Here is a 20,694-nt window from a genome sequence, read left to right on the forward strand (position 1 = left end):
TCCTAGTAATCCAACAGCATTTAGACCAAGAAAGAGAAAAAAAATTCAGGAGACTTTTCTCAAAAGTTTTCCAGGAAACTCCACTGCTAGGCAAGCCAAAAAATCATCCACTTACCTGTCTGGAGACAGCACTCTCTTGTTGCTCTATGGGATAAACTACAGGAGATGCTGACAACATGGGGTCAGGGACCTTAGTATCAAGTTTCCTAGACATGAAAGAGCAATCAGGCTCTGAGTGTGTTTGCTGGGAATTCTAAGAAAGGTATCTGGTGTATTTAATGTATGCTTTCCTACACTTAAAACAAGTTCACAGGTCTGCAGCATGTTCCTACTGGATTTACAGTGGGGTTTGTGATGTGAGTTTTATCACTGCAAAACTACACAGATGCACAATAAAACTCTAAATGCTTATTTAGACCCTGTGGTAAAGCACAATGAGACAACAGTGCTGCTGCCTTAACAAACTGCAATTACAGCATGGCTGTTGCTCAGGTCTCCCTGTTTTAAAGGATCTTGCCCCACTGTGCACTCCAAAAAGTTGCTGGCTGCAGCTGACAAGATTCAGTGGGAATGTATGAAGAGATGGATGCTGATGCATCACAACCACAATCGATGCACTATGATTCTTTCCTGCCTTGCCACTTCCCTGTGCTCTTGTGAATAGCTACATTGTTTTACTGATTTGAAGAATGGGGCATGGGACCGTGAAGGGAATTAGGTCAAAAACCCCATGAAACAGTGCCCAGAATATAAAAGCAAAGTGCACTGCAGTATGAGGCTCCTTGGTGCATGCCGAGGTGATTGCACATTTCTCTAGTGACTAGAAATAGAGCAAAGCAGCACCAGTAAATGCAGAAATTTCTAACATCCTTAGAGTAAAGACACATCTGAATGCATATTCAAGTGCTAACTCACTAGGCTGAAACTCCTTGTGGTTTTAAAAATAGCCTAAAGTTAGGCTTCCTACCTTCCTACTCCATACATAGAAGCTTGAATTTTCCAAATGGGTTGGGAAAAAGAAAAAAAACCCAATCAATACATGTTAATCCTCTTAGTGTCTGCAGTTCAGAGTAGCAAAGGCATTCTTTCCTGTGAGAAACCCCTTCAGAAACAACTTGTGTTTGAAATTCTTCCCTTTTCTTCTTTCCACCCTTCTAGACCTTTCATTACAGGCAAGCTACTCCTTATGTCTTTGTTTCTTTGTGTTGTCTCTATCCCATCTCTTGCCTGGTTGATGGTAGAAAGAAAACACATCATATACAGGATGAAGATTTCTAAACCACATGTGCTTTACTTCAGGAAACAGAGAAAATGGGATGCTTAATTTGCATACAGCAGTCACACCTGCAGCATGATTGAACTGAAATAATAATAATGGTAAGCACTTCAGTTCACTGACAGAGGAGTGCATACCACTGCATTCCTAGTTCCAGTACTAAGCAGATGCTTTAGCTAGCTTCCTAGCTTCCATTTCCTGCTTAGCCTGTTCTCTCATCTCTCTTTCTCTCTCAATGAGAAGTACTTGTAGTTCTTCCCACTTCTTGAGGTTCTGCTCATATTTTGCAATGTCTTCCACTTCACATTCTGGCAGTTTCTGCTTGACAAGTTGGGTGGTCAGGGTTAACAAGCTTTCAGATTCAACCTTGCCAAGTGAATGCAGTTTGGAGTACAGCTCCTGTCAGAAAAAAGAGATTTGGTAGGAGTGTCAAGGAGAAAGCCAGTCAATCATAAAATAATCAGACACAAAATACTTCTCTACAACCAACATATCACTGAATTATTATTATTAGTAGTAGTAGTAATAGTAGTAGTAGTAGTAGTAGTATTGCTGCTGCTGTTATACAGGCCAGATTACTATCACAGAGAAGTGTTTCAGCTGTGGTAGTTGCTACCATTTCTTGAAATGTTAACCTCTAGAGCATTTGTCTTTATAGCAACAAAACTGAACCAATGAAATTTCATTTTCGTTAACTATTCAAATTCTCTTCTTTTTCCAAGTTCAGTTATCTGGTATTAACAAAGATCAGCTCTTCAGTCAACCACAATAAATATTACTTAGACACCTTGGGTTTGTGTCTTGCCTCAAAACCAACTGCAAGATTTCAGCCACACTGCCTGCATCAGCATCCTTCCCAACAGGTGCACATCACTTCAAATGTTCTCCTTCCAACTGCATACTAAATAAGTCCCATAATTTTTCTTCCCAGCTTACTGTGTCTGAGGTGTGACTACACTTACACAGATTATACAACACTGCTAAAGCAAGTGATATTTTTTCAGTGATGTTCTACAAGCAAAGCCTCAGAAAGGAACTCCAGTTTTCTTTCTTTTACTTTTATAAGCTTTTACTTATATAGATTTCCTGCAGCATAAAATACATGTTAATACATGTAAGATGATGAATCATCCAGTGATACTATTTCTGGCTTTCTGTGATCTTTAGTCTGATGGCTCCTTAACATTCTGATTAATTTCCTTGAAAGTGCAGATACACAACCAAGGAGAAGATAATACAGCAGTGGAAAATTCTTTATGCCTTGTTCGCTCATTAGGTGAAAACACATTTTTCCAATTCTTCTTTCAAATAAAACACTTTACCCAGTCCAGCACTTGCAAAAATGTTTAAAGTAAGTATGTGTTCTAATGGAAGGTACATCTGTATTTTCTTCATTTGAGTGAAACTCGTTTTGCATTGTAGTACAATGGAACAAAAATGTGAGGATCATTCTCCTCCAAACAAAATGGCAGTTCTAGAGCCATGCAGATATCCATACTTCCAGTTATCACTGAAAGTTTATGCACTATGCAGCTGATCCACAGTGTTCCTCTTATCCAGGCTCACACTGGCAATAATCTGAAAATGCATATCCCCTCAGCTCCTACCTGGAAGCTCTGCCTTGTTCTTAGGCAGGAAACTATTACGTCCCCTCTCAGGCCCTCCACTTCTCTCTCCCTCAGCCAACACAACTGCAGGCTTTGCTGTGCTTTACCTTGAAGGTCTGCACTGGACAGACAGCAGATTAAAGACTTTAAAATACTAGACAGCAGGTCTGAGTGGCTTGCGTATTTGGTTCTGTCTCTTTTTTGATTTTATGATAAAGAATGAAGACAAAGCCAATGTCTTCAAGGCCAATGGACTAAAACAAAACTCAATAAATTATTTAGGTGTATTAGTCTCAGTAGGTACACAAGGCATCAGTGAGAAAACTGAACAGACTGTACAGCTTGGGTTTGGGGAAGAAACTTGACAACTATGTTCATAGATTAGATATGTAACTAGTTTAGATCATTCACACTCTTCCTATTATACTCTACCAAGGATGTGCTGAAAAAGGGCTGAACTTAAAACACAGGAAATTGAAATACAGAAAGGCAATAAACTGTAAACTAGCAGGTCTTGTTTCCTAAGCCATTACTGGTATCACTGGTATCTTGGAATACTTCCTGCTCTTCTCTACATTTGTAATATTGATTTAGGAAAGCAGGCTGTATGTCCCACAGGTACCAAAAGAGCACTTCCTTAAATGGTTAAATCATAATTTTTATAAGCAGTCTCCACAGCTCTGCATGCAGACAAGCTAGGGAAGAGGGTGCATTGCTTTTGGAGAAGGTATTCCCAGCATTTATGTGACAAAATGTTTGCTGCCTACTGATCATTGACACAGATGGAAAGAATTGCCTGAAGAACATTATAGTGAGCAGTGAGCCTCAGCGCACATCTGAAAACAGGTAATTACAACCCAAATGAATGTCAGAGTCTAGATTACAGCTCTAACAGCTTTTTCTGAAAAGAGCCAAATGCTCTCAGGTCCTCTTTTTTTTTTAGTGGAAGCAAAGACAAATATCCGTATCTTTTAGACTTCCATGCCTTTTTCAGGGACTTCAAAAATGGTTATTTCTGAAGGTTGGTACGAAACACAGAGGCCATTCCATGGAGTACCACGGAGGAGCATGTGTATGTCTGAAGCAAACCCATATGCTTTTGCCTGCATTCTGAGGTGTATGATTTGTGAAGCAGAATTGGGAGTGCAGGAGGCAGAAGCAATTGGATCTAAGGTCAAGGAGAAAGACTGGGGCATCCCAGCTAATTAATGCAGGGCTGGACAAAGTGCAAATGAATTTTTCTCAGCACCAGAAGTGCAAACCCTCTGCTGGGGTTACACAGAAGGGGCAGATGATCTGTGCTGGGACAGCAGCCGGGAATGCACACATCACTAGGTTGACTCAGAGCTGCCACCTTCCCTCACACTTGTAGGATCTGTAGTGCACCATGAAATACACCTGTAAGTGTCCCAGGGCACAAATGGGAAGAGCCGCTGTTGCTGGCCTAATGGATTTAACAGAAGAATCTAGGAACTCCTTCAGGCTTGGCTGAAATGGCATTCTAACTCATGAGATCATTTTCTCATTCACACAACCAGAGATTTTGGCTTATCACTGTTGGATGTCTACATGTCACATGGTGGCTATGTCTTTCTAATATTCAGACTTTCCTGGTCAGATTTTAAACACTGGGACTAGTTTTTTGGCCAAAGGTCACTCACTGCCACACCAGGGAATGTCTGAATTGGAATTAATTATGAAATTTGTGGAAAGGTTGAGCAGAGAAGAAAACTAGGTTCTTGGCACTAGTCCCCAATTTGATATTCAGACCTGATTGTGAGCACTCTGCATTATTTTCTTCAAGGCTAGACAATGGATAGACAATAAGAGACACATAAAAAACTTCTCACTCCTTTCTTCAAAGGACGCTTGTGTTTACCTAATTCACTGAATTTCATCCAGGCATTAATTACCATATGCTGAATACCCATTGATTCCCAAACACTTCAATTAAAAAGTTTTAACTGCCTAAACACAAGTTTAATATCTAAAGATTAGTGGCAAAGTTACATAAGTAAAAATCAAAGGAGAAGTGTATGCGTGTGTGAGCTGAAACCATAGGACACTAGTCTTTTAACTTTCGAAATTTCTTTAGAACAGTCTGTATCCAGCACAGCTGTCCAAGGTCACAGCCATCCAGCAGAAACAATGGAAACTGATGGGTTATGGAAAGAGCACTGCTCCTGGAACTGTAAGCCAGCTAAGTTTCAACCTGAAGTACTTGATTTTTACCACAGCACAAATCAGAGTTGATAATGTAAAATTAGCTCATTTAGCTAATTTTGAGATGATCAAATAAAATCAGATGACCAAATTAAATGCACTTATTATATAGAGTGTCCTAATGAACAGCCTTCTGTGTTTCTTAATGTTATCATCAACATGATAACAATCTAAAGATAAAAGGAAGGTGATATGAACCTGATTTAATTCTCCAGTCTGAAAGTACAAGATACAACATTCCATCCATACAACATAATTATAATGTACACAAATGGACAATAAATTCAAGGCAGTCTCACACCCATTACAATTTATTTTAATGAGCAAGAGCCCACACAAGGTCAGATAATGGCTCTCTAAAGACATACTTTTGCAAACAGGACTGGAGTTATCATTTTCATGTATGAAAAGTGAAGATAAAATTCCAGCAGACAGACAAAAGACAAGTAGCCTTGAGCATTATGTCTTTGTAGGTGCTGCTTCATGTTTGGAGAAGTGAAAATGGAAGGTGACATTAGTTTCAAAAATGCCGAACAGAACTCCTGATGCACTGAAAGGGTGTCAGTCTACCAGCCATAGTAAGTCAGCATCTGTATTTTCTAGTATGCATCACAGAGATGTACCACAGCTTAGAATATTTAGAGAAATTAAACTGTCTTACCTTGAATTGGCTGTAGTACTGAGGTACTTTAGATTGCTCTTTTTCTTCTGACTCTGCACATTGTGACTTCTGCTCTAATTTTTTGGCTTCTTCAGCAGATTCTGCATCAGGTTTAGCTTCAAGGACCGACTGCAAAATGGTCTCCAAGGCATCAATCTGAACAATAACATTTTGTCATGGTTAGAATCAAGTGTTTGGGATTCACTAAGTAATACAACTGTCTAAGTAACACAACTGTCATGCATTCAAACAACTTAATGAATTACCTTGTATTTTGAGATGACTTCTGTATATGCTAAACAGAAAACCAAATTCTAAAAGGAAATGAGACAATCTTGGAAGAATTTTGTACTGTGCTTGGGATCTTGGAGTGTGTGGCTCTCAGTCATTGCTTTTTGGGCTCTACAACTGCGTATGTACAGAGATGCAGCATTAGGAAAGAATCAGCAAGAACCCTCTTTTACAGGTTCTTAGCTATTCACTGAAAATAGTAAAAAGTACCTCTATACAAATAGCATTTCTAGGTATTAATAGCATTTACTATTTTTAGAGTATTGGTATGCAGACAGATAGAATCTTCTATGGACCTACAGTACCAGAGACATACAGCCCTGTTTCAACACCAGGATGTTCATCTACAACCCAGAGCAAGATGAGGAATTCCTGAATTCCTCAGAATTCAGGAAAAAAAATCACAAGTATATTAAGTTGAGTTCTTCAGACTTGAAGTAAGAAAGATACCTCCAAAACCACACACCTGAAGAGGTAACTCAAAATTGGTGGAAGTCGCAGATGTGACCTGTCTTGGACTGTCCAGTATTATACTGAGAAGCTTCAGAAAATAGAGCAATAGGTAGGAGTACCTGCTGAGCAGTGCCCCAGACTTCTGCTTGTCAGGGGACACTGCAAGTTTAGCAGTGACATGAGCAAAAGGGAGGCTCCCAACATCAGGGACACCTTCAGGAAAAAGTAATGAGAAGGAGATACCTCAGTGATGTTACTATGCTCCAGCCCATGTGGTAGTGGCAAACTAAGTTACTCCTAAGCTGTCTGATTCCAGAATCAGCCTGATTCCCCACAGCACTCCTAAGCCCCAAGTCCCTTAGGTAATGCCAACCTAATAAATGGATTGAATCTAGCCATCCTCCCTGACTGAGGGCAGTACAAACCTTCTAGAAATCATTTTGTTGGCTTTTTGGACCAGTACTACTCAGGATATCATCTGAGGGCACAGAACACATACAATTAGCCTTAAGAGCAAGATGTGACAGTTCATCCTCACTGCTAAGAAATATGTCTCTGAGTAGTTTCAAAAACTTGAGAAACAAAGGTGTCTTTTCATCCACGTTTCCTCTGACACAGACACAGGTGTCTCTAAAAGGAGGGCAAGGCTTAGAAAACTGAAATGGTCTGTGGCAGTAGCACACACTCATTGCCAAGGACATGCCAGTAGACATTATCACTGGCTCATCAACTTAAGCACTGATTCTGTTCTAAACATTACTTCTGTCTTGCAAAGGCCTCTGAAATTTGCAGGGCATATTTTCATTAACAAGGCACAGAATTCACAGGTTTTACTGAAGTTTGTTTTGTATGAAATTCCCCTTGTTCAGTGGGTTATAGCCTTTATACTTACAGCCTCTTTACAGATTTTGATGTCCCCTGACAATGAAGCCACATTCTCCATCACTTGCAAGGCTCTATTCAAATACCCAGGTGTCCACATCAGTGGCATTAGATTGTATACAGCTCTTAATCCTTTTGTCAACTCCACCTTCCCTGTGATAAAAACACACTTTATTGTTAGTGTTTCAATATCTGAATCTTAATGGAACTTGCTTGTATAGGCTGGCTCTGGTTTCTAGCAGTAACAGCAAGTGTCTTGGCTTCAGTGGTAAAAACAACACGCTTATACAAAGTTGCTCTGATAGAATTTCCATGACTCTTATTTTATTAATGCGCTTTTTTTTTTTTGCTCAACTTCATCTAATTATGTGCATGTTTCTGGTACCTCCTCATTCCCCCTCACCCAAAATTTTTGCCCAGATGAAAATCAGAGTAAATGGCCAGGCTTTATGGTTGTCAGGCTTTGTAACAGCAGCTTGTAGAAGGATGCCTGAAGATCTCAGACAAATGTCTCCATACCTTTCAGCCAACTGTGGACCATGTGTGCACTAAATCTGATTCCCTAAGATTTACTTCTGTGGTCTCTAGGGTTTACTCACCCTTAACAGCTCATGTTATGGCTAAGTGCTCAGTTTACTACCCCTGTTTCTGCTGAGGCTTCCCAAGAGGAAATACAGGACACCTGGCAAAAAGGAAATTCTGGTTCTTCATATAAGACAGTCTGTGCCACAAGGTGTTCATTGATTTTAGCAGGACCTGTGATGTACTGCACCACTTGCAATGTGGTTTTTCTTCTGAGTAATTACTTGAGATCATGAAACTCCTGCATAACAGAGGAAACACACATCACATCGTAGTAGATGCAATTTACAATGACTGTCACTCTTGGGCTTTGATTTTGTTATTGTCAGCAAAACAGGTAATACTTCTTCAAGTGTAGCTTACAGGAGTTGTGTCCAAGCTCTCAATCCAATTTGCACTCTGGCTATAATAACACAAAACTATGAGAGATACCCTCTTTATATGGAAGAGAACAGTTTAGGAAAAGCAAGGTAATAAGTGCACAGACAGAGCCTATGGACCATGGCTACATTAAAACAGCTGAGGTGCTTGAGGCCACTGTGCCTGTAGACTTCTTTTACTCTCTCAGAGGTCAGTTCCATTAGTGTTGGCAAGACTTTGGAATACGTGACATAACAGCAAATAGCTTTTGATTCACTGAATGTCAATGTCATGGACCAAGCACTATTGCTCTCAGACAAGAATGAAGCGCATTTCTGAAATACAGGCACTACTCCATCAATCTATATGACATTTAAAACTCTCCAAACTGAATTCCAACTGCACAGCAAAGTCCCTGTTTGTAACAGTATCTCCACTGGATTACAAACTACAGTGATATGAAAAATCCTGCTTTCAAATTAGTTTTCACGTTTATCCCTCTTTTTGACTGAAAATTAATTTTTTGTTTTACAGCCATGATAAATACAAATCAGCATCCTACCTCTGCCAACACACATCATATTTTGAGGTGACATTTGAAGAACAAATTCACTTTTTATTACCCTCAATAATGCAGTAATGAAACAAAAATTTACAACAAATTGTTGACTACTTCCTAGTAAATAGCCATTCTGTAGAGAAGAACAAAACCTATCTATACCATATTCCACTAAAGAGTCAGAAGAAATTCAAGAATTGTTTGCCCATTTCCCTTCCCTTCAATTCTGAATATACTCTGATCTAACTTCTCTTTAATACTATATAGCAAGTTATTAAGAGCAAAGACTTCTTAACAGATACAGGACAAAGGCACTGCTATCTGCTGTTCACAACCCCAACATTCACTTTACAATGACTAGTAGAAGTTCTAAACATAGTGTTTTCCAGGGTGTGCTCTCCCATCTCATAAGGCTTAAGATATTTTATTAACCAGAAAAAGAGTCGGTTGTCCATAACCTTATATTGTGTGTCATAGAAATCTGTACTTTAGAGTATTTTTTTTTAATTTGTCAGTCAACCAACAAACCAATCCAACTGCTATTTATTTAAGAATACCTTCTCTCTTTCAGCATCTAACCCGAACATGCAGGGAGCCCTAAAATTGGTTCTGAAGCTGTCTGATGAATCAAATTCAAATCAGTTCTACCCTCCAGGCCTACAAAATAGGTTCACTCGTAACTCTGAAGTTGTCCTCTCACTATTTCTTTTTTTCCTTTGCCTTCCCCGTGATTACATTTTAATAAAACAAAGATTCCAATTTAATTCAGACACTGAAGACAAGAGGGGAAAACTGACAATGAGGGAGGTAAAACTTACCAAGGAATGCATAGCCATAGAGCTGGGAACTAACACCCACAGTGTTACTTTGCTTTAGACCCGTAAGCAATAGCGAAGCTCCAATATTTCTCTCTTCTTCCCACTGCAAATAATTCATCAACTAAGTAAGTGCTCCTTTAACAAACACAAATAGAAAACGGCAGCAAAGACAGCATGCATGGCTTTCATCACATCTTAGCAATAAAGTAAAGAATGATTAAATATGTCCAGTGTTCAGTTACAGCATATCTGTCCTGAGGAACAGTACAAATCGTACTGAGGAACAACTCTCTTTGCAGAAGACTAAAATGTGAGGGGTTGAAATTTTCCAAGAAAGTTCTTCTTACTATGTCTACCCCTAGGTCTTAAACCAAACACAGAAAACTGGTTCTGAGCATTATGAGGCGTTGAATAGTACTTTGAATGCTGTATACAAATAAAAATATCATTTCACTGCTGTCTTTGGATGGGATTACTTCAAAATGTATATTAAATAGGTCACAGCTATATAAGTAAGCTTGTCTTGAACATGTCTTATGTTCACACCACCTCTGCCTGCACATTCAGTTTTCATGAAACATTATACATACAGACAAATGCTTATCTCCCCAGTATGGATATACAAACATAGACAAACACAATGGAAAAATGAGGTTTTCATCCCTTTGCTTTTCATATACAAGTCACTAAGCATATTTTATTTCTAGGCAATGAAGAAAATATCCAAAACGGTAAATGTGCTTTTCTTTGGTGAAAATTCAAATTACAACCCAATTGGGTAAAACTTGAAGGCAACTGTAAAATGGATTTTGGAAGATGCTTCATGTAACACAGATGGAGGCTTCAAGCATTTGCTATATAGATGACAACATGCTATTGAAGGCTTGAGCCAAACTTCATTAAAAATGGCTTCCTACAGAGATCATAGCAGATCTGACTAAGCCCCTTTACTGACTGAGGCCCATCTGCAAAGGTAGAATAATGCCATTTCGAAGACCCTGAACTGCCATTCTGGCCTTAAGCAAGCAAGTTATAAATAATAACCCCATAATCCCTGGAGACAGGAGAAATGTAACAAATTTAATTTTAAAACAGATTTGCAATAAGAAGCAATGCACCCAAAGCCAATTGGGATACTAAAAAACCTAGTGAAAATGCTTTATAAGTCTGCAACATCATCATTATCAAGCTCTAACGGTGAGCAATACACAGCTTAATGGGGTCATATACAATAGGTGACATTTTTTGGTGGTCATTTGATAGAGTCTCCTTTGAACTGAAGTATCAATTCACGTCCTTCAAATGGGCACACATTACAACTGAAAACCCCTACACACCCTCCCTTTCAGAGAAAGGAGAAAATGGGGTGACAAATGATTTGATGGTTTTCATACTTGGTTGTGTCTTCTTTCCTTTCTTTCTTTCTTTCTTTCTTCTGCAGTTGCAAAAATAATGAGAAAATGGAGCATTTTTTTCCCCAGGTAAACTTAGGGGATATAAAATATGTTCATGATTGAATGTCTAATTGACTGCACCACAACACTTGGAAGCAGAGGCTCTGTGTATCATTCTGAGTGTGGTCAGCTTACCATACGTTCAGACTTGGCTGCCAGGTACTGGTATAAAACATAGAGAGAAAGAAGCTGTGTTGATAATTCATCAAAACTTTCTTGGAGCATGATCTCTGTTACTACTGACATAGCATCTATGGAGGAAAACAATACTTAATTATTATAGCTTCCAATACACATCTTCTTTTTGCACCCACTCATGCACATTGATGCTTTATTGCTGTGGTATGCTTTGAAATAGTTGAAGAGGAAGTGAAACATTTATTGCAACTAGAATACACCTATAGAATTAGTCTTATTCCTTTGGGTTGCTCAAACACATTGCAAGAAGGAAGAATGGGTTGAATAGCATGAAACTACAGCCAAGGAGCTCTTAAAATCATCTTAGCTCTACACATTTCAATTGGCTCTTCTTTCCTTAGCTCTTCAATTATTAAAAAAAATTTAAAATTATTTCTTTGTTCTTGTGTTTTAATTACAAACAAGAGAAGACCAGCTTAACTTCGTTAGTCTTAGGTGACAGGAGAGTACAAAGGATAAGAAATGTTATCACAGATCACCCACAGTGGTCTATCCAGCAAACAGTGCTCTAGAGGAGCTCTATATGGCATTCCAGTGAGACTCCCAATCAAGAAGGACAGTTTGGAAAAAGATCTTCAGTTTCACATGGAACAGAAATATGGATAAAATAAGGGGGAATTCAAAGATGGAGGGGGTATGTCTCAAAAAAAAAAAAAACCATGTATTAATTCGTTGTTTAGCAAAATCTTTCAGCTCCTTTCTGTTATCTGTTTTAAAAGAGCTTCATGTAAAGGAAAGCTTACTGCAAGTTTACAGTACTAGAAAACCTGACGTGAAATTAAAATCAGTCATCAAAATTAGTATCTGTCATCAAACATGAGAGGACTCATCAAAACACTTAAACAGTCAATAATGAAAGGTAGCCCCAGTATGGCAATTCAGCATAGCTGGCCTCCCCCAGTGACAGACAGAAAGCCCACACAAATAATTTTTATATGTAGCTTTTTGAACAGCTAAACGTATGGAAGATGAATACCAACACGCATTTTGATTCTAGTAACACTCTAATTAATCGTCACTAATAAGTCCTATAATATCATTACCACATATGTCAGACTTGTAACTGAAGAAGATGGTTTACACTTGCAATAGGATTAATACCAGTAGAAACTGTGAACCTCACAAGTTTCAAAACTATAAAATTAATAAAATCCCCAAAAAAGGAGAGAAAAAACACACAGAAAATACTTCAAGGGAAGGTGAAGTTGTGTTTTATGATGAATGCAGAAAAAATATTGGTACAAGTTTTTAGTTTAAAGAAAAGCTCTGTAAATGTAAGAGCATACAACTAAGGATGCCGTATTGGTGTGTGTTTTCTTACCTTCATATTTCTTCTGCTTTATAAAGCAATCCAACAAAATATTGAATGTAAAATTATCTGGAAAAATTCCATACTGAACCTGAAGAAAAGAAGGGAAAAAAGTTGTGTGCAAATGTGCTGCAGATACCAGAAAGAGCAGAACCACGACACTCCACACTGATGCAATGTATATAAGCAACACAAGAGATTAGCATGGCTCCTGTGGTGTAGGTCCTCCAACTTCTGATGAACTGCATTTGTTTTAGTATTTTATCTGAGCCTTTCAGACAAGGAATAGCACTGCCCATCACGTTATTATGCCTCCCCTGCAATTAACATGTTTTGGACACCAACACTATTTAAAACCAAAGAGCTTTCTGGGAAAAGAGAGGATTTAAAAGCTATTTAAAAGTGAGGATGTAAAAAGGCTATTGCTAAAATTCAAGTGCAATAGTAATTTGTTATTTGACGAAGAAACCTGAACTTAAAACCACAGTCTACAGGCCCTGGCTGCAACAGAAATTCTGTCAAGCCACCCTTGAATCAAAAGCCAATCAAATATATTTGTGTCTCTTCCTTGGTAAAACTTACCTTGTTTTGTATTGTGTATAAGGCCTTATCTTGAGCGCCATATTTTAAGCACTGTCTAATCCAGCTGTGAATGGTCCAGTCTCTCAAGTACCAGGAATTTGGGCTATGCCGAAACCTAAAGATGACAAAAAGTTCTGGTGACAATATGACTCTGCTATCACAGAAACAAATTCTGTAATCAACACAACTATGAGTTTCAAAACCTCACCATTCATGAACTCAGATATAAATTTCTCCATGCTTGACTTGGCAGTCAATCACCACTCTCTAAAGAGCTCCAGATAGCCCTTTCAAGTAAGAGAAACAAAACTTTGACACATTAATAGTATGTACAAAGGGGAATCTGACCTTTTCACTATTTAAACTTCTCACTTTCCAGAAAGCCTACTGCTTTTTTCTTGAAAAAAAAATTCCAAAAAATAACATTTTGGTGTATTTATGAAGGCCAACTGAGACTGGTATAAATACTGTAGTATTTTTTGACCTTGTCCTTGTGATTCTGTAAGACTGTATTGTATAACATTTTGATGTATAATGTTGCCGGGCTTATCAAAGCTACAACTGATGACATCAGCAGTACCAGAATTACATCAAAATATAACTGCATCTGAATCTTTGGAATTATGTAATCTGGTGTCTCTCACCCTCTATAAATCATGCCTCACTTCACCAGCTAAGAATTCATTATGCCTCAGCACAGGTCATCCCTGGGCTGCTGCATGCTCCATTTGCCTTAGAAATGCTTCATCAGTGAGGCATACCTCATGCACAGGGACACTCTGCTGGAAAGCCTTTCCCTGCCTCCCTGCACCAGTTTAATCTATTCTGAGACACCTCATGCCATGACTTCAGCAGTCTTCCAAGGCAACCTACTCCAGTGCTTGACCAATTTGTAAAATTAAATACTCTTAATTTCATTTCATCCTAATTCAGACACATGCACTTTGCTCCATATTTGAACAAATGGTGACAAAAAGTACATGGAACTTCAGCTTTGGTAAACATTCAAGCATCAGTTGAAAGTTCAGTGGTAGGAGCTGCTGCCTTGGTCCTGAGCTGAATTTCACACCCACATGTGAAGAGATGCATGCAGTCTTTCTCAATTCAAATGAAAACTGATCTCAGTCCCCAGCACAGAAGTGACTGCCACTTTCTGTAAAGTACACCAATGACTGAGCTGAGCTCACGTGCAGATGCTCGCAGCCCCAAGCCAAGACGCAGCACCATTTAGAGGCAGGGTAGACTCTTCCATCTGAGTGAGCATGCTTTCCAGAACGTTTATCAGATTAATGTGGCCACCAACCCTCTTTCCCTCTCAGTAAATCTCTTGTCTATCACTGAGGGCTACACAGATGACCAAGGCTGGAAAAGTACTGCAGCCTAGAGAGCCTTCAAAACAAAGACAGCCATGCCAAAAGTGAAGCTGAACAACTACATAATCTAAATGTAAGTACTTGTAAGTGGCATAGAAATCTCCCCATTAAATTAAAATTTAATAGCAAAGAAAAGCATGCTTTGAATATTAAATTACAAGCATCCATTCTGGTACTATAATTACTTTCCATTTTCTTCTCTCTCGGTTTCAAATACTGAGAGTAGCAAAAATGTATATTTGCTTTCACTAAAGTCCTGTGTCATGGACAAATGCTTTTAGGAAGTATCAGTTACAGGAATTTGGATTTAATCATATTTTGATGAAAAATTATCCAATTGCTACAGATTCTCACCAGCTATTTAAGAAGGGTCAAGCTGGAACACCAGCACCCAGTAATAATGCTGCCAACATATTTTAAAGTTTCATTAAATGGTTAATATTGTTTCACAAGTGGAAAACAACACACCTATCTTTCAAAAAGCATGACACTGGTTGTCTCAAAAACTTAGGCCTTCTATTGATACAATCTTTGCAAATGAAAAGCAAGTATTCAAAAAACAACAACAAAAAACCCAACCAGCTGTTTTTAGTGCATTTGAATATCCAACTTTTTTCACAGCTCTGTTTATTCTCTTGAGTACACCACAGCGAGAGAGAGCACTCCAATACTCCCTGTATCTTGGGATTGCTAAAGCTTATTGTAATGGAAGCTTCTAGGTTTCAAAGTAAAATTGGATTTGGACAGCAAAAGGCCTAACAGGGATACAATACGGCCTAGAAACAGAATGAAGCTGATCCAGTCAACACTCATTGCTGGAATCAATATGCACAAAATCCAGAGGCATGCCATAAAACCTTGTAAAAAATCTGCACACCAGCTTTTATCGAGCTGGGACTGATTTTTTGCATGCGTGCGCACGCACGCGCATGTGTGTATGATAACCATAGGATCTTTCAGATATAATTACTGCAAGTATGTTACTATTAAGATCTTTATACTGATCTTTAAGCTCAGATCAGGTCTTGCCTGCCCTAGGTGCTATGCAAATGAAAAGCAAAGAGCTTCTCAACAAAGTAATTTTCTAGTTAATTCTAACAATTAATTACAAATCAGTTGCATGGGAATGAAGAGAGGAGACTGGTGCATGAACGCAATATAAACGCATGTACAAGATCCCGCAACACAAGACACGTCCATTAATCCACTATGTGGTAGGAGAATTGGAAGTGAAAAGGAAACAACTGCACTGCAAACTTTTAACTGTTTCTGATTCATGTAATGCTGAGATAAGCTCTGTCTCTATTGTACTAGCTGAGAAGAGAAACCAACAGAGTATCTGTTTTTTACAGTTATCCTAGACAAATCAACCAAATGTTGTGGCAGGCACTTGTAATTGAAATGGAATCAGGAAAAAGAGGAGGTTGCTCATCATTTTGACAAGGATTAACATCCTCCTCCTTCTCTTTGTCCACCAAACAGGATATAATTAAGCAAGGCAATATGTTCAGGGACAGATGAAAAGACAGAAGGAAGTTAAAACTACAGAAAAAAAAGAAGATTCAGAATGAATTAAATAAAGGAAGTCTCTAGCAACTGCTGTGTGTTTAATGGAGAGACCAGAAGGTTATCTTGCAGATGCCTAGTGCTGAAATTCATTTTTCTGAAAACTAATAAAAACCAGAGAAGCCCAAGAAAAGACAAGAAGGAACTCTCAGAGAAGCTCTCTGTTGGTACACTTTAATGTTAATGGCTAAAGAATCAATATGGTCATTCTTCCAGTCACTGAACTGAGAACATCAGTCTCCATGGGGAAGAAAACCAGAAATATTTGTAATACAGGGAGAGCCTGAAATATCAAGGTCATTGTGAATCTAACAGCACACTATGCAATACTCTAGAGAATTATTTTTATTTTTGAAAGCTTTTCAGATTATGCAGCCCAGAAACTTGATTTTCACTAACAGTTGCTTTGTACTTGCAAAATGATTATAACTTAGAAGACACAGGAGTGTACAGCCTCAGTACAAGGCAACCAGAACATTTTTAGCCAAACAAGTACATTCTCTTGCTCTCAAATAGGCCAGCACATTGGGCTACATTGTCAGTTTACTAAGTTACTGCATAAAGCCCTGCTGCTCATTATTTTCAACAGTGCTGGGGTATTCATGCTGTGTGAAAGAAACTAAACAATAAAAAAGTTTAACAGACGCTGAGAGTGCTTCATGGGGTGCTGTACTACTACAGCAAGCATGACTTATTTATATTGGTGCACTCACACACTGCAGAAAAGCTGAATTCCTGCCCAACTCATTTGAGTCTTGCAACTTTGTTTGTGCCATCAAGTGGTAATGCACTCTAGTTGCTTTCACATACACTGTCTTCTCAAGGGGAGTAATGCAGCAAACCTGAGAGCAAACAGAACCAGACCCCAGGTCTGCATTCTTTTTCCTAGGTTGATAGAGGGCACTTCATTGCTTTGGGGATAGTCACAAATGAGGAAGATGATGAAGGGAAATTTGCTGCATTACAGATGAGAAAGTGCTGTAGAAGTGACCATGAGGAAGAGCTCTGCTCTGCTCTTCCTGGTAGGTATATAGGGAAAACAAGCTCAGCACATCGGTTCCCATTCTTTGTTGATCACAAGTTCCATTTTGGACTCTGTGGCGTTCTTAAGGGCCAGTCCAATTCCTGATACTGCCAGAAGCCATCCTTGTACAAGACACACTTTTTTCTCTTCCTCATTCTCCCCCATTCTCAGAAGGAAGAGACCCTTCCTTTCTCCACCTGTACCTGGCCTAATGAGAAAGCATCTTGTAATGATCACACATCCCTACACTTCCTATCTCTCTTCCTTTAAAACTAGAGAGAAACATGGGTCTGCATGTTCATGTATTTTCAACAGAAGGGAGAGTCCCAGATTACTTCTCATCCACTTAAAATTCTACGAAGTCTCAACACAAAATGTAAAGAGACTTAAAATGAATAAATATAATAGGAAATATCTCTGCAAACCAAGAAGAAACTATCTCAGTGGAACAAATCCAAAGTAACTCCACATTTTATACAAGTAATACAGGGCTGGGAAGCATATTAACAATGCCATGTTTTTTTCTTCCCAGGCACATTTTTTCAGCTACAGTGCATAATGATCAAATGGATTCCAGGCAGGCTTAGCTTGGAAACTGGAAGGCTGTCACCCAAAACTCTCCCTTTGTTTGTCATTTCAAGCCACAAGCCTTCGGGAAAATCATCTACATTTTAAATGGACGGAGAGGCATTGCTCATAAATCAGTGTCAAAGAAAACAATCCCGGAAAGGCAATCATTATTGACAAAAATTTCCTTTAACAAATGAACAGAACTCTATTTTCCCATCTCTTCTTTGAGTGCCATTTTAGCCTTCACCTTTTGTATAGATCTTGTAAAAATTTCATGTGTAAACCTACCAGTCCTATAGGAAATGCCACACACATTAACTGCCTACACTCAAAAACAGAGGGAACACATTGCTTTTGTGTTGAAATAAAAAACTCAAATAGTATATGTACTATAAGATAACAATTATCAAAAGCAGTAATAGGACAGGTTAAAAAATTAGACATGACAACTATAACAGAGCGTAGTCTAAGGCTGAGGCAGAATCTTACACAAGCAGAAAATTGGTTTGCAGACTCCCTGAAAAAAAATCCTACATTCAGCCCCTATTCTATTTTAATTTTTATTGACTTTCCCATCTTTTATTTTGAACTAATTTAACTTGATTGCTTTGATGCTAAAATTAATTCTTCTAAATTAAGCTCTCTCCACCTCCACATGAATTCATATTTCATGCATAACATTTTTTGTTAAAGATTTGCACAGAGCTCTTACACCACTAACGCATGTCTGATGATCGCCCCAAAACAGACCTAAATGATCAGATATGGAGAAACTACACTACAGAACCACAGTCAAACACCAAGGCTGAGCAGGAGATTTTAAGGATATTTTAAGTATCAAGTCTTGTTTCATGTTATATCACATTAAGTTTTTACTTCTGTTCACTTCAATGTTACAAGTTCACCTTTTTCTTAATCCTTAAGCTTAGTAATAGGACTAGATTTGGAAAAGGAGATATTTTGTCTAGAAGTACCTACTACACAGTTATTTAGGAAGCCTCAGGACATCACCTGGGTAACTTTCCTCTACCAACAACTGAAGGGAGAAAATTCACTATTCAGTAGTTTCAGGGTAGGTATTGCATTGCTCAAAACTACATTCATGCACAGAAAGCTCAGCTTCACAAAGTCTCTTTCTAACAGTAACTATCAGCTAGGGTGTAGTTTATTCTTTATTGACCTAGCTATTTTGACAGTTTTTCTTTTTTTTCCTGCCCATTGTTGTCAGCCTCATATCACTAAATGCTCTTCCTCCTTTTGATGAATTTAAGGCACCCTCAAGAGTAAAGCATAAGGAACAAGCCTTATTACATTAAAAGTTTAAAAAACAGTATGATCAAAGAATTGCAAAATCCTAGGTAAATTTTATAAATTTCAAAATAATGTATGAATGGAGAAGCAGTTTACCACAGCATGAAAGAAATGCTTTGCTTATACATAAATAGACCTAAGAGCTATCACAAAAGAAATAGCAATACAACCGATAAGGAGCCTATGGCAAGTTTGAAGCAATTTATTCGTATTCCTGGTATTGCAGTATTTTAAACAGATAGTGGTATTCCTGAAAAAAATCTGAATTATTTATCAATCCTTCCAACCAGAGGCAGTCAACCTAACAGGACTGCAGTGAAGCTGCTCTTCCAACCTTCTGCCAGCAGGTTACACCAAGCAGCCCTGAATCTCCCTAGAAATGTTCACAAAGCACAAAGCAGCGATCCTTCAGACAACCTCATTAATATCCCACAGATTTACCTTAAAGGTTTCAAATCTTTATTCTAATTAGTTCAGACTGAAAAAGCAAAGCCAAGGCTCAAACAACATACACACTCAGCACACTCTTTGTCCCTGGGAAAACTCTTCAAAGCTGCTAAATGTGTTTCCTAAAAAGCTTAGAAGAGCTTTTTCATGTAGATTCATAGTCCTTCAGTTTTTCATGTAGATTCATAGTACTTCAGAATTATGCATTCCCTGACAGACTCCAATGGAAGTTCACTACTAAGAAGTGAACTAGTGAAGAATATGAACTAGTCTGTGTCAGTTTGGCTGAACATGATCTGTATGCCTAACCTGAAATAGGATGACATTAGTCACAGGCCTTATCTAGCTAGAAGCTAAAGACCTTAACATTTAAAAATCCAATATCAACACAAGTCCTTGTTCTAGGTTAAAGGGAGGGTCACCAGCTAGCTCACTAAAAATGGATATTTGGGGATCCTCATTGGGTAGGTAAAAGAACACTGCTACCAAGAAAAGGTGGTGATGCCTGCTTCAGTCTCATGAAGGAACATTATAACATCTCATTATCACATTGTTTTATTTCAAATGCAAACTATGAATAAAGCAACCCCCCTTTTTGACTTAATGAAATGATGAGGTGAACTGCAATGAAGGAAACCAAATAAACAGATTTTTGAATACAGTACGTGCATTTTTCTTCTTTTCCCAGGAAAATAGTTACCCACCACCCTTCACCTGTCTTACTCCTTTTAGAAAAAGACTATCAGGAAAAATCTAGTTTTCTTCTCACACACATGAAGAATCTATACTGCTTTCACCACAAAGGTGAAATTCACTCAAAGAGTGACAATTAACAAGACAAAGTTGTGTCATAATAATAACAACAATAAGAAAAACCCAACATCTCCCCAAACTACTGACTGTAAGGAACACAGTTCTCTGTGACAAACACTCCTAGACTTACAATTGAAATGATTGGTTTTGAATATAAATGTCACCAATACTGTATAGAAAGTATCACAGGCTGAGAAAGCACACAGGGAATGATGAAGTGAGCTGTTGCTATAGTGATTCTGATAAGATTCTCTCAAGTGCCTTTCCTTTTCCCATGCACCCACAATCAAGTCTAATTTAAAACTGACTCTTCCATTAATTATATCTTTTTCCGG

The 20,694-nt window shown here is 38.3% G+C and overlaps 1 protein-coding gene across 1 annotated transcript in view; it reads right to left on the reverse strand.

Annotated features, from left to right (window-relative positions):
* Window positions 1–1,265: 1,265 nt before the first annotated feature.
* Window positions 1,266–20,694, reverse strand: part of MRPS27 (mitochondrial ribosomal protein S27) — a 42,915-nt gene continuing 23,486 nt past the window's right edge. Inside the window, exons 5-11 of the mRNA XM_071425158.1 lie at window positions 13,256–13,370; window positions 12,686–12,764; window positions 11,302–11,417; window positions 9,713–9,815; window positions 7,404–7,546; window positions 5,768–5,923; window positions 1,266–1,675 (exon numbers count right to left, since the gene is read on the reverse strand). Coding sequence (XP_071281259.1) covers window positions 1,436–1,675; window positions 5,768–5,923; window positions 7,404–7,546; window positions 9,713–9,815; window positions 11,302–11,417; window positions 12,686–12,764; window positions 13,256–13,370 — 952 coding nt within the window. The 3' untranslated portion in view covers window positions 1,266–1,435. The remainder of the gene's footprint in view (window positions 1,676–5,767; window positions 5,924–7,403; window positions 7,547–9,712; window positions 9,816–11,301; window positions 11,418–12,685; window positions 12,765–13,255; window positions 13,371–20,694) is intronic.

The sequence above is a fragment of the Agelaius tricolor genome, unplaced genomic scaffold (assembly GCF_023055355.1).
Source record: "Agelaius tricolor isolate 1412-34295 unplaced genomic scaffold, bAgeTri1.0.p SCAF_4, whole genome shotgun sequence".
NCBI classification, from domain to species: domain Eukaryota; kingdom Metazoa; phylum Chordata; class Aves; order Passeriformes; family Icteridae; genus Agelaius; species Agelaius tricolor.